The following is a 13,145-nucleotide window of genomic DNA, read 5'->3' on the forward strand; positions in this document are numbered from 1 at the left end:
ATATAGGATATAAGATACCCCAAGTCTTATTTTGAATTTTTATACCATATTTTCTGTCATATCCTGCTTTAAGGTAAATATGCAATCTCACATAATTGAAATTTTTATTTTAAACAATGGGTATTATGTTAAGGTATTAACATGAGATGTAGTGCCTAATTAAAAATGCTCATAAATGTCCACATTTTACTAATGTTAAAATGTCTTGTATCTAGAATGGCAACAAATCTCATTGGCTTCACGTGAGCATTTGAAAAGAATCATTTAGATGTGATTCATACATATGGTTACTCTTTTCCTCATTTCAGATCCCCATGGAAAGAATGAGCAGCTTGGAGCTAATCAGAAAGGTCAAGAAATAATCTTCAGGTAAGTTTTAATCACAAAAATTATGTAATAACTGAAAAGAGAGCTGCATTGCCACAAAGATGTATAGCATTATTCTGGCCATAATTGAAGCACAATATGAAAGGGAAATTGTACAAAAATGAGACTTGAGAAATAGGATTTCATTCTTTCTTTCTACTTTTTTTTTTCATTTGCAGACAGAAGTTTTATTTGCCAAGTGACCAGGTGAATATAGAAAGTAGAGGGAATAAAATAGCATTTCTTGGGAGAGAGCAAGGAGATAGTGTGTCTCTTAAGTGGAGACAGCAAACATTATCAGGAGGGTCTCAGATTTTTATGTGTCCCCTGAGTATTCCTTGTCTGGACATGGTCCTCTGGCTAAGACACTTCCTATTGGTTGTCTCTCAACCAACAAGGAAATAGCTGTTACTACACAGCTTCAAATGTACACCTGCCTTTCTATGGTTGTTCAGCTCTCAGAGGTAGGAAGCCAAATGAGGGACAAAGTTGAAGAAACTGACTTTTTTTCATCTCATGTACAGGGGTCATCCAAAGGCCCACTTAAGCCATTTGTAAAGATCAAACCTAAGGGAATGGCATGGTAGCCTCGTGGCTGTCCCTCATCTTGCATGCACTGGGATCATATATGGACACTTGTTTGTGTCCAGGCAGCCCCTCTTACATCCAGCTCTCTAACCATTAATAGAGTCCAACTCAAGTGAAATTCAGAACTTGAGAAGGGTGCTTGGAGTAGGCATATAAAATAAATGGACCACTACAGTTTCAGGATCATAATAGACAATGTGAGAAAGCTGTCCTCTTTATTTATACATAAGCCTTCACAAATTCTGACACCCACTTTTCACACTTGGTCAAGGGGGCGGCATTCCTAAGGATAGTTCTGAAAATTGTTTCCCCTTGGGGCAGGATATCAGCCACCCTAATCCTGTGATCAGGAAGTTCTCAATAGATGGTACCTGGCAATCAGTAACACATTCTATTACAATCCTGATTCTACAACTTTGTCTTGAGTCAGTTAAGGGAGGAAGTGCATCACAGAACGAGGGACATAGAGATTAAGAAAAGAGGGAAAGAATAGATTTCCACTACATCTAGGGATTTAACATCCTTGATTAGCATATGGTCAATGTGGGAGGACAACCCTAAGCATAGGTTCCTGCTACATGTAGGGACTTAACACCCTTGATTTTCGTTAATGAGTGGGGCAGCCAAGAAAGCAGGAATATTAAAAGGCCCTTTTGCTAAGACATTATCACCAACATCATTGTCCAAGCTCACATTGATCATAAAATGTAACTCCAAAGTGGCAGACAATGCCTAGATATATTATAGAAATCAGTGTGGGGTTGTCTGGTGTCTATGCAAAGGGAGGTGGGACTGCTGTTCAGGTGGTTGTAGACACATGCACTGGGCCTTGCCATGCAGCAGGAAATTGCTTGCGGCCTTGCCTACAATGAAAAAGTCCTCTTCACAACTTCGTGTCTTTCACACCCACCGCATGGAACTCAGCAGTCTGTGGCCTGGGAAAATGGTTGAGGACACCCCACATGCTTGTGACTATACACCTGTGTGGGATACCCAGAAAAAGCTGTTGGTTCTTGGCTTTAAAGCTACTCAGCTCTGAAAGTTACAAATTTTGGGGAAGTGAATCAGCACTTGGAAGATCTCCCTATGTGTCTGACATCCTCTCTGTATATCTGAATTTCCAGTAAATATAAATACAACTTTTTCCTTTTTCCATTTTTTAATGTATTTTTGACAATCGTTACATAGTTAATTAGGGTAAAGAAGTTCAAGGGTTACATGAAAATGGGCAAGACTATTATTTCCATATTGTTTCCTTCATATTTCTGAGGTAAAAGGAGATTTTATGGGAAAAGCCCCACTCAGTCTCCCACCCATCCAAGGTCCCAGACCTGGGGCATACTCCAAGGTTCTTGCTCAAGTTGTTTTGATAGTTCAACAGTTATGAATTGCTGCCAGTCTCACCACTCCAAGCACGATGAGGTCTTTGAAGAATCGACTGACTGACATAATCCTTCATTCAGGCACCTTTTGCCCAGTTTTTCACTGCGAACATAGAGCTGAGGTGTTTGATTGACTTCAGCCTGTTCTGCCCCCAACTCATGCCAGGACATTTCCATATAATTATACATTCATGAGTGGTCAGTTTTAGCTGTTAACTTTCAAAATGAGCAAGTTGGCAGGCTTGTAATGGTAGGTTGCAAGCAACTTGCAAAAGATATGGATGGGCTGTAGGGCAATGATTCTTATCAAACACCAGGGACCTCCTTCCTGAGCAGTGGTCTACCTTTGTGACCTGCCAAGTGTCCTGCTGGGTGGGTGTCATGTAGACAGTCAGGCCAGGAATTCACACAGACCCCAGCCAAGCAACTAAGGCATAATCATAAAAGTTGAAATCATCTGGAACCTTCAGAAGCACGTGACCAAGAGAGTGAGCCTCTCCCTATCCTGGGCCTTTATAGGGGCTTGAGAGGAAGTGGTTACAAAAAAAAAAATGCAATGCCACCTCCTCTCAGTTCCAGGTGATGATAGGTGAGTGTCACAGTTGGGCAGAAGGGAAAGCCTAGATGGAGTGGGGGTGTGGCTTCCACGCTGGTGAACCTGAACTGGCTGCCTAGCCCAAAACATTGGAAGAAGGAAGCCACAAGTCTCACCCTTTTTTCTGGGTGAGGTTATAGACATTATTGCCCATTGTGAATAAGTTTCTTTCTCTTTGCCCTTGGGGTGACTCATGTGAACTTCTCCCTGAGATGATGCATTAAAACTCAAACCAAAGTGAATATTTGTGGTGCCTGGACTCTCATCCATCCCCCAATGAGGATAAGCTGATGTGAAGCATGAAAAATGAGTCAAAAGTCTTTTTCAGGTCCTCTATTGTGCACTGAACCAAATGTTAACAGGAAAGCTCAGTGATTCTTTCCTCTAATATAGTATAGAAAAAGATAATGAAAACCAGTTGTAGACCAAATTTTTACGGTTAATTGACCAGTTGAACTTGGAAGAGTTGAGGGGGAAAACAACTCCCCACGAGGGGTTCAAAGATCTGGTGCCTTTAGAATGGAGAGAATATGATATTACAGTTTATTTTAAATTTGCTTTTCCCACAGGAAGCCTGATGAGATACCATTTGAAAAGAAGCATACCTCTAATGTCCCTGAGAACAACCTCGAGAGTGAGAAAAGTCTCAGTCAGTTTGACAAGATCCACATTTGTCAGCAGTCCTTTGAACACAATGGAAATGAGAAAACTTTCAGTGGGAAGAAGCTAGCATGTGAGCAAGTTTATACCAAACACTCATGTAATAAGCAACCTGTCAGTGTGGGAGAAGCAATTCATATTGGCTGCTGTAAATCTTGCCTTACCACCAAACAGAGAACTGACACAGGACAACATTTATATGTGTCCGATGAATCTAAAGAAAACATGTACCAGAAGTCAGACCTCATTAGAGAACAGATCCTTCAAAGTGCAGAGAAGCTGTATCAATGCAATGAGCACAGAAACGCCTTTCACCAGCAATTATCACTAATTGGGCAACATGGACTCCACACAAGGAAAAAATCTTATAAATGTAGGGAGTGTGGAAAAGTGCTTCCTCATAAGGCAAGTCTAATCATACATGAAAGGGTCCACACTGGGGAGAAAACTTATGAATGCAGCGAGAGTGGTAAAGCTTTTTCTTGTAAGTCAAACATGAGCGCACACCACAGATTGCACACTGAGGAAAAATCTTGTGAATGTAATGAGTGTCAAAAAGCTGTTCTTCATAAGTCAGGCATAATCATAGATCAGAGCATCCACACTGTGGAAAAACCTTATGAGTGTAATGAGTGTGGCAAAACTATTTCTGCTGCTAAGTCAAGCATTATATCACATCAGAGAATCCACACGGGGGAGAAACCTTATGAATGTAGACAGTGTGGAAGAGGATTTGCTCGCAAGTCACACCTCATTAGACATCAGAGAATCCACACAGGTGAAAAACCTTATGAATGTAGTGAGTGTGGAAAAGCTTTTATTTGTAAGTCACACCTCATTAGACATCAGCGAATCCATACTGCGGAAAAACCTTATGAATGTAGTGAGTGTGGAAAAGGCTTTCCTTGTAAACCACACCTCATTAGCCATCAGAGAATGCACACTGGGGAAAAACCTTATGAATGTAGAGATTGTGGAAAACCTTTTACTCATAAGTCACACCTCATTACCCATCAGAAAGTCCACACTGGGGAAAAAACTTATGAATGTAGACAGTGTGGAAAAACTTTTACCACCCAGTCAGGTTTCATTCATCATCAGAGAATGCACATTGGAGAAAAACCGTATGATTGTAGTGAGTGTGGAAAATCTTTTATTCATAAGTCACTCCTCATTAGCCATCAGAGAATCCACACTGGGGAAAAACCTTATGAATGCAGAGAGTGTGGAAAGACTTTTTTTCATAAGTCAAGCGTTGAAGCACATCAGAGAATCCACACTGGGGAAAAACCTTATGAATGCAATGAGTGTGGAAAAGCTTTTATTCGTAACTCAAACCTCATTGCACATCAGAAAATCCACACTGGGAAAAAACCTTATGAATGTAGGGAGTGTGGAAAAGCTTTTATTCATAAGTCAGACCTCATTAAGCATCAGAGAATCCACACAGGGGAGAAACCTTATGAATGTGGTGAGTGTGGAAAAGCTTTTATTCTTAAGGCAGACCTCATTAAGCATCAGAGAATTCACACAGGGGAAAAACCTTATGTATGTAGAGAGTGTGGGAAAGGCTTTTCTTGTAAGTCACACCTCGTTAGACATCAGAGGGTCCACACTGGGGAAAAACCTTATGAATGTAGTGAGTGTGGAAAAGCTTTTTCTCAGAAGTCACACCAAATCATACATCAGAGGGTCCACACAGGGGAGAAACTTTAAGAATGTAGTGTGTATCTTAAAACCTTTACTTAACCAGACAGGTTTCATTCGACATCAGAGAATACATACAGGATAAGAACCGCATGAATGAAATGAGTGGAAAATACTGCTGCAAGCAGTCAAGTTTCATTAAACATCTGAATTCACATGGGAAAGCAGAAATGTGTTACATGTGTGTTAAAATTCACACACAAACATTTTCAGCACAGTGGAAAGTATACATGCTATAATAATTGGCATATTCATCGAAATGAGCAAAGACACAGCATTGACTGAAAAATCATTTTTCTGAAGTCGATCGTTAGCAGAGTCACAGACCTCAGAACTACAAAAGCATGTCAACTGAAAGATTAGCCACCATAAACCTGTTATGGTCTGTCAACCATAACAGCTTACAAAGTGAATGGAAAAAAAAAAAACAATCATTAGCAAGAGTGCAAATACAACACATTTAAAAGGGCAATGGATGTGGAAACATACTTTGAAAGTCTCAGCAAGTGTTCAATAATAAACATGAGGGGTATCATTTTATTTCAGAAGAGAGGGTATTTGTTGCTGAAATAATTAAGATGCAAATTGTACGTGATCTCCCTTTGTTGTGAGTTGGGAAATGTGAATGCTGCTTTCAGATTTATGTTGATAATAAATGCTCAGTATGTAACACTTGTTTCAAGTGCCATCTTTGTTTTACACATTTATCCTTTTTAGAATCTCCAAATTTCTCATCCTATTACAGAATTATATTGGAACCACAGATATCAAATGATGCATGTGGCAGTTGTAGTGATAAAGACCCAGATTTGAAGGCTGAATCTTTTCCAGAGGCAAGATTTTCATGTTATATCTGGCCAAGTGTGGATCCTATTTGGTCACTGTCTCTCCTTGAATAATAAATATGGGAAATCGCTCCTGCATCTCTGCCTGTTTATCCCATGCAGGACGCCATAGGCACATGGCACACTTTGTCACTGAGCCAAAGCCCTGGCTGTGGTCTCAGCTACAAGAGGCTCCATCTTGGCCTGTTCACTGGGCATACATCCAGAGTAGTAGACTGTATCCCAATTTCTCTGTCCTTGCAAAGCTGTGCTAGAATTTCCCTGATAAGCAACTCTTGAGAAGTTAAGTGCAGCCCTCATCCTGTTTACCAGTCACACATAATGATCATGCCCTAAGGTATAGCTTTCAGTCCAAGTGCTAGCTTATCTTGGTCTACCTACACATGGCCAAAAGCACTAAGCTATCAACTCTGCTTACAGAATGTAACTGGTGACTTGATTAGAGTGTCCAGAGAGACAGGCATGCCTACTGGACAGTTACAATAGCAGTGTAGGGTGGAAGTACTGTCGAGATCACCCCTCTGCCTTCCTCTTCCACTGTATATATGCTTGTATGATATCCCCAATAAATGGGCATCCCTCACCAGTTTCTCTCTGGTGGTTCTGCAGGCAAGTCACACCATTGTCATGGACCTCAGAAGTCTCAGCAAATGCTGGTCAAAAAATAGCCAAGAATCTGGGTGGCATATCTCAGAGACAAAGAATTGTCTGACATCAGACTCTTGGAGTTCCTCTTTCAGGTGGAGTTGATGTGTCAGCTGCCACACTACTGCTCAGAGTCACACTGATTTCCTGCATCATGGCTTGTCACAGTAAGTTTCTTGCCATTGTATGAGCTACAAGAAACCATACAATACAAAGACTTTAGCCTGTGCCTAAAGTCTTTCAATTTTAAGAGAGAGCACCAGGACCAGCATTGATACATAGTAGGTAAACTTGCTGAGATCCTAGCAAATCCACCATGGTTTTGCTCTTGACTTTTGGTTTCACAGCAGCTCAGCTACTGCAATTGAGACATTGGGGATATGAACCAGTGGATGGAAGATATTTCCCTGCTTCTGTCTTTCTCACTGTAATTCTGCTTTTCAAAGAAAAAAATATTTAAGAGTGGGTCCCATGACTGGTGTTGAGGGAAATGTGAAGCCCATTGACTTGCATCTCATGTGCGACAACCTGGAGCACTTCTACTACTTAATATTTATAGTCGAGGCCCTATCAATACCAACAATGATGAGCACTGAGTGCAAGAGCGGTAACTTTTTTTTTTCCTAATGTGCCATGTAGGGCCCGGCAGCATGGCCTAGTGGCTAAAATCATCGCCTTGAATGACCCAGGTCTCAATAGGGATGCTGGTTCTAATCCCAGCAGCCCCACTTCCCATACAGCTCCGTTTATGGCCTGAGAAAGCAGTAGACGATGGCCCAATGCTTTGGGATCCTCCACACACATTGGAGACCTGGAGGAGGTTACAGACTCCTGATCAGCATAGAACTGGCCATTGCACTAACTTGGGGTGTGAATCATCGGATGTAAGATCTTCCTCTTTGTCTCTCCTCCTCTCTGTATATCTGACTTAGTAATAAAAGTGAATAAATCTTGTAAAAAAATGTGTTGTGTAATCAGTACCTTACTTAAACTACAGAATGAAGTTCTCCACATGTAGTTCCTTCCTGCCAGATTGCTCATGTGAGCCCCCAGGTGTAAACTCTTTGCAATTGTTGTTTATCATCTCCTTGCTCAGGTCCTCGTAGGACACTGTGCATAGAGCTTCCTGCAACAGTGAGATTTATTTAAATTTTTGCAGTTCCTGTTTTAAAATTTTCCCAGTCTCTGACAGCATCCTAACATCCTTTGGTTTGTGCAATTACATTTTAGAAGTGTGTGGAATAGTATTGAAGGATGGGATTTGCAGGAATTGGGAGACAACAGAGGAGTGGGTCCTTTTTTCCAGTTATGCATCCTGCTTCAGTAACCAAGGGTTGGGGCAACATTCAAATAACTAAGTGTGTGTCTCAAATTTCAAGAAGCACACCACCGCCTAGTCTTCTCTCAAGGAGTGCTTTCCCCATCCCTCCTCTTCTGCTCAGATTACCACTTTGCAAATAAAACGTCTCTGTGCCTCTAAAAAGATAAATTTAGAAAATGACGTTGAGATCCAGTTTCTATCTCCACCTCCTGAATGTGAGCAACTGGTATTTAGTAGAAATCTACATATTTTCTCTATCCTCACGTACACTTGCTGTTCCTGGGAAGACCCGAGCCAGATTGGAGTCCATGTTTGGGACACTAGGTTTAACCACTAAGGCCAATTGATGAGCTGGGCCTTGGTCTGCCTGGACTCAAGAGGCTGAATTTGCACTTCCTGATGAGTACAGTGGGTGTGGATACCTTGGGAACAAGGCAGGCCTAGGCTCCACCCACCTCCAACACCATGAGGTGGGTGGGACTGGGGGAGTGCGACTTCATCATATTTTCTCACTTTTCTCATGAGGTGGGTTTCTGTGTATTGTGTGTGTGTGTGTGTGTGTGTGTGTGTGTGTGTGTGATTTAATCGGTGTGATCATTCCCAAATTTTATATTTTTCCTTCCTGTTTTAGGTCAGGATTAAATGATATTCAGAGAAGCTGTACCAGGTCCCCCAACCATCCTAGTACTTAAGGATGGGTACTGGACCCCTGATACCAAACCAGGGTGTCAATGTGGCACGCACTCCAAGGTTTCTGTCCAGGTGGTTCCAATATTTCTGAAATGAGGTCCATCTCACCAATTCAAGCAAGATGGAACCCTTTCAATGTTCATTGGCTGATATGGTTGTCCTTGGCATCTTCTTTCTCTCAGATATTTGCTGTCATCATATGGCTAGGGTAGTTATTCAATCTCTTCTCTCCTCCTTTCTCTTGGATGGTGCAGATATGTTTTCCAGGCCTCAGTGGGCTTCCATCTCCAGGTTGAGCCAGGCCAGTTGTCCAATACTCCTTTCAACTGAGAAGTACCAATTTTTGCAAGTGCAACAAGATCTTGAGCCAGCCAATCCTGTCCCAGTGGAGCTCCACCTTCAGCACTCACTGAGCTAGCACCACCATGCAGGCATGTAAAGTACCCAATCCAGGTGACCTGGGGCCTGCCACACCCTCTACTCCCAGGACTTGCAGACCCAGGGCCCATTGCACTGGCCAGTCAAGGACCCAGGCCACGAAACACAAACTGCCACACATACAGCCACTGGGGCTCATAAACTGGGCTCATCACACAGCTGTGCCCAAGGGCCCAGGCAAGGCTACCAGGGCCCCACTGGATCTCCTGCACCCAGAGATCATGTGTCCAGCACCAACATCTCCCTGACTGCCATGGCTTGCCTCAACTTATTTTCCACCAGCATGTGTTGCAGCCTGGCTCAGTCTAGTCTTCTCCCAATTCCACTTCATGTTGCTGTGTGCTGAAGCCTATTCAGGAACAGCATGACCCACATTTTTTCAGCCCTGATGTGAGTCGCCTATTGTTGTGGCCTGATACAGCACTGATCCTTCTCCCCATGTTGGTTTTTAGACCTGCTAGAGGATGTTATCAAATTGCTTACCTGTGCTTTTGGCATCTTTTCTAAGAAATCTTTCTCTGTTCCTATTTCTTGGAGAGTGATTCCTGTATTTTCTGTTAATAGTTTAATGGTTAGGTGGTATAGATTTAGTTCTTTGCTCCATTTAGAGCTGATCTGTGTATAATGTGACAGGTATGGGTCTTGTTTTCTTATTCTGCAATGTGCTATGCACTTGTCCCAACAGCATTAATAGTATAGACCAGGATTTTTACCTGGACTGGTTTCAGTTGTCTTGTCAAAGCTAGTTGGCTGTACATGTTTGGGCTCCTTTCTGGGGTTTCAGTTCTGTTCCACTGATCTTCTTCTCTGTTTGTGTACCAGTACCAGACTATTTTCATGAGCCCTGCTCTGTAGTATTTCTTGAGGTCTGGAACTGAGATTCTTCTAGGTTAATTTTTATTCTTCAGGATAGCTTTGGCTACTCATGGTCTCATGTGATTCCAGATGAACTTTTGTATCATCTTTTCTGTTTCTGAGAAGAATCTTGTTGGGATTTTGATTGGGATTGCATCAAACTTGTATATTACTTTTTGTAATATGGCAGTTTTGATTATGTTTACTGTGCCAATGAAGGAAAACATAGTAAGTTTCTCCATGTCAAAGTTTTCTTCTATTTCCTTTTTAAATGGTTTATAGTTTTCATCATAGAGTTCTTTTACATATTTTGTAACTTAATTCCTCTCCATAATTTTAAAAGGGACTATAGTTACAATTTCTTTTTTTAAAGATTTTTAAATTTTTATTGGAAAGGTGGACATACAGAAAGGAGGAGTGACAGAGACAAAAATGTTCTAATTTTTCACTCCCCAAGTGGCTGCAGTGGAGCTGAAGCCTTCTTAAACCAGGAGACAGGAGCTTCCCTAGGGTCTCCCATGCATGTGCAGGGTCCTAACGCTTTGAGCTGCACTCAATTGCATTCCTTGGCCATAGGTTTGGAAGCTGAAATGAAGCATGGCTGCCAGCATTGTAACTGTCATCCATATGGTATCCTGCCAAATTCAAGGTGACTACTTTATCCACTATGCTATCGCACCAGGCCCTGTACTTAAAATTTGTTAGGAATGAAGATTTTTGTGTACTAGTGCCCTTGATTTGTTTTCATTAATTTTGTATCCTGTTACCGTGCCATACACTTGCATGAGTTTCAGTAGTGTCCTCACTGAAATTTTTGCTTCTCCTGTGTGGAAAATTATGTCATCTGCAAATAGAGGTAATTTCAGTTCTTCATTTGCAGTTTGGATTCCTTTAATTTCTTTTTCTTGCCTAATAGTTCTGGCAAGGACTTCCAATACTATTTTGAAGTGTAGTGGTGACAGTGGATATTCGTATCTAGTTCCAGATTTTAGGGGAAACTTTTCCAATATTTCTCCATTTAGAATGCTGCTTGTATTAGGGTTTTTTTCATAAATTGCTTTGATTGTGTTGTAGAATGTTCCTTCTCATCCTCTCTTGTTTAGGGTTTTTATCATGACGAGGTGTTGCATTTTACCAAATGCTTTCTCTGCATCTATTGAGATGATCATATGCTTTTTATTTTTCATTCCATTGATGTGATGTATCACATTGATTTGTGAATGGTCAACCATCGCTGCACATCTGGGATGTATCCCACCTGGTCTGTGAGAATGAAGTGCCTGATGAACTGTTGCATCCTGTTGGCTAGTATTTTGTTGAGAATTTTTGTCTGTGTTCATCAAGGATATCGGTAGGTAGTTAACTTTTTCTGTTGTGTCTCTATCTGGCCTTGGTATTAAAGTAGTATTGGCTTCATAAAAAGTTTGGAAGAATTGCCTCTCTTTCCATTTTTGGAAAAGTTTGTGGAAGATTGTAGTAATATCCTCTTTAAATGTTTGGTAAAATTCAGCAGTGAAGCCATCTGGTACAGGACATTCCTTGGTTGGGAGGCTTTAATTACTGATTCAATCTCAGTGCATATTGTAGGTCTATTTAGATTGCTGATTGCTTCTTGATTCAATTTTTGTGGATTGCATGTGTTAAAAAATGTATTCATCTCTACTGCGTCTTCTGGTTTGTTTGCATACAGTTGCTTATAATAGTTTCTAATACTTCTCTGTATATTTCATGTATCTGTTATGTTTCCTTTTTCTTCTCTGACGCTATTGATGCATATTTTCTCTCTCCACTTTTGTTATTAGTTGGGCTAGTGGGGAATCTATTTGTTGATTTTTCTCAAAGAACCAGCTTTTTATTCATTGCTGTTATGTACAGTTCTCTTGGTCTTTATTTTGTTTATTTCCTCAATTATTTTGATTATTTCTTTTTCCTAGTAATCTTAAGATTGCGTTGCTGTTGCTTTTCTATTTCCTACAACTGTAAGAATTACTATGTCAATTAATTCCATAATGATGTAAATTTTTGCTGATGGTATGTTGGAGCTTTCAATTGACTGGGATGATACTCTGCTGGCTCTGTCTTCAGACCAGAGAGGGTATACCTAAGAAGCCGTTGAACTTGACGGGACAATAAGATACTGGACTCTATGTTTGGTATATGCTTGCAATGGGGAAATCTCAACTGAACTTGAGCTGTGGTTATGCAACAAGGTGGAGGAATCCACCATGGTGGGAGGGTTTGGGGAGGGGTGGGGAGAACCCAAGTATCTATGTAACTGTGTCACATAATACAATGTAATTACTGAAGTTAAATAATAAATAATTAAGAAAAAAAAGAATAAGTGATTTACTTGATGCTTTTCTAGTTTCTTAACACAAGCATTGAGACGAACATTGCTCTTTCATTTGCCTTGATTGTGTCCCATAAGTTTTAATATGTTGTGTTGATGCCTTCACCTGTTTCAAGCTTTTTTTTTTTAATTTCCCCTTTGATTTTCTCTCTAACCCATTGCTCATTCCGTAACATTATTCAGTCTCCATGTATTTGCAAGTTTTCCTAAGTTTTTTGGTTTCTTGATCTCTTGCCTCACTCCACGATGGTCTAAAAACACGCATGGTATATTATTGATTTTTCAAAATTTGGTGATGCTTGTTTTGTTGCCTATAATACAGTCAATTCTGGAGAAGGTTCTCTTGTATAGAATTAAAGGCTCAGTAGATATCAACTAAGTGCATTTGTTCTAGATATTGGGTGAGTTGTGTGTTTTCTTTGCTGAGTTTTCCTTTGTTTAATCTGTCCATTGATATTAATGTGGTATTAAGGTCACCCACTATGATTATATTAGAATCTATTTCTTCCTTTATGTCCATTAATGTTTGTTTCACACAGCCAGATGTCTTGGCATTTGGTGCACATACATTTATTACGGTGACCTCTTCCTCATGGTGAATGGATCCTTTGAACATTATATGGTATCCTTCTTCATCTCTTTTAATGTTTTTCACACTGACGTCTGTATCATCTGTTATAAGAATGGCTACCCCTGCAAAATT

The 13,145-nt window shown here is 40.6% G+C and overlaps 1 protein-coding gene across 1 annotated transcript; it reads left to right on the forward strand.

Annotated features, from left to right (window-relative positions):
- Nucleotides 1–3,816: 3,816 nt before the first annotated feature.
- On the forward strand, nucleotides 3,817–5,307 carry LOC131481473 (zinc finger protein OZF-like). The gene has a single exon (XM_058670464.1). The coding sequence runs from the start codon at nucleotides 3,817–3,819 to the stop codon at nucleotides 5,305–5,307; it is 1,491 nt and encodes a 496-aa protein (XP_058526447.1).
- The last annotated feature ends 7,838 nt before the right edge of the window (nucleotides 5,308–13,145 follow it).

The sequence above is a fragment of the Ochotona princeps genome, chromosome 11 (genome assembly GCF_030435755.1).
Source record: "Ochotona princeps isolate mOchPri1 chromosome 11, mOchPri1.hap1, whole genome shotgun sequence".
NCBI lineage: Eukaryota > Metazoa > Chordata > Mammalia > Lagomorpha > Ochotonidae > Ochotona > Ochotona princeps.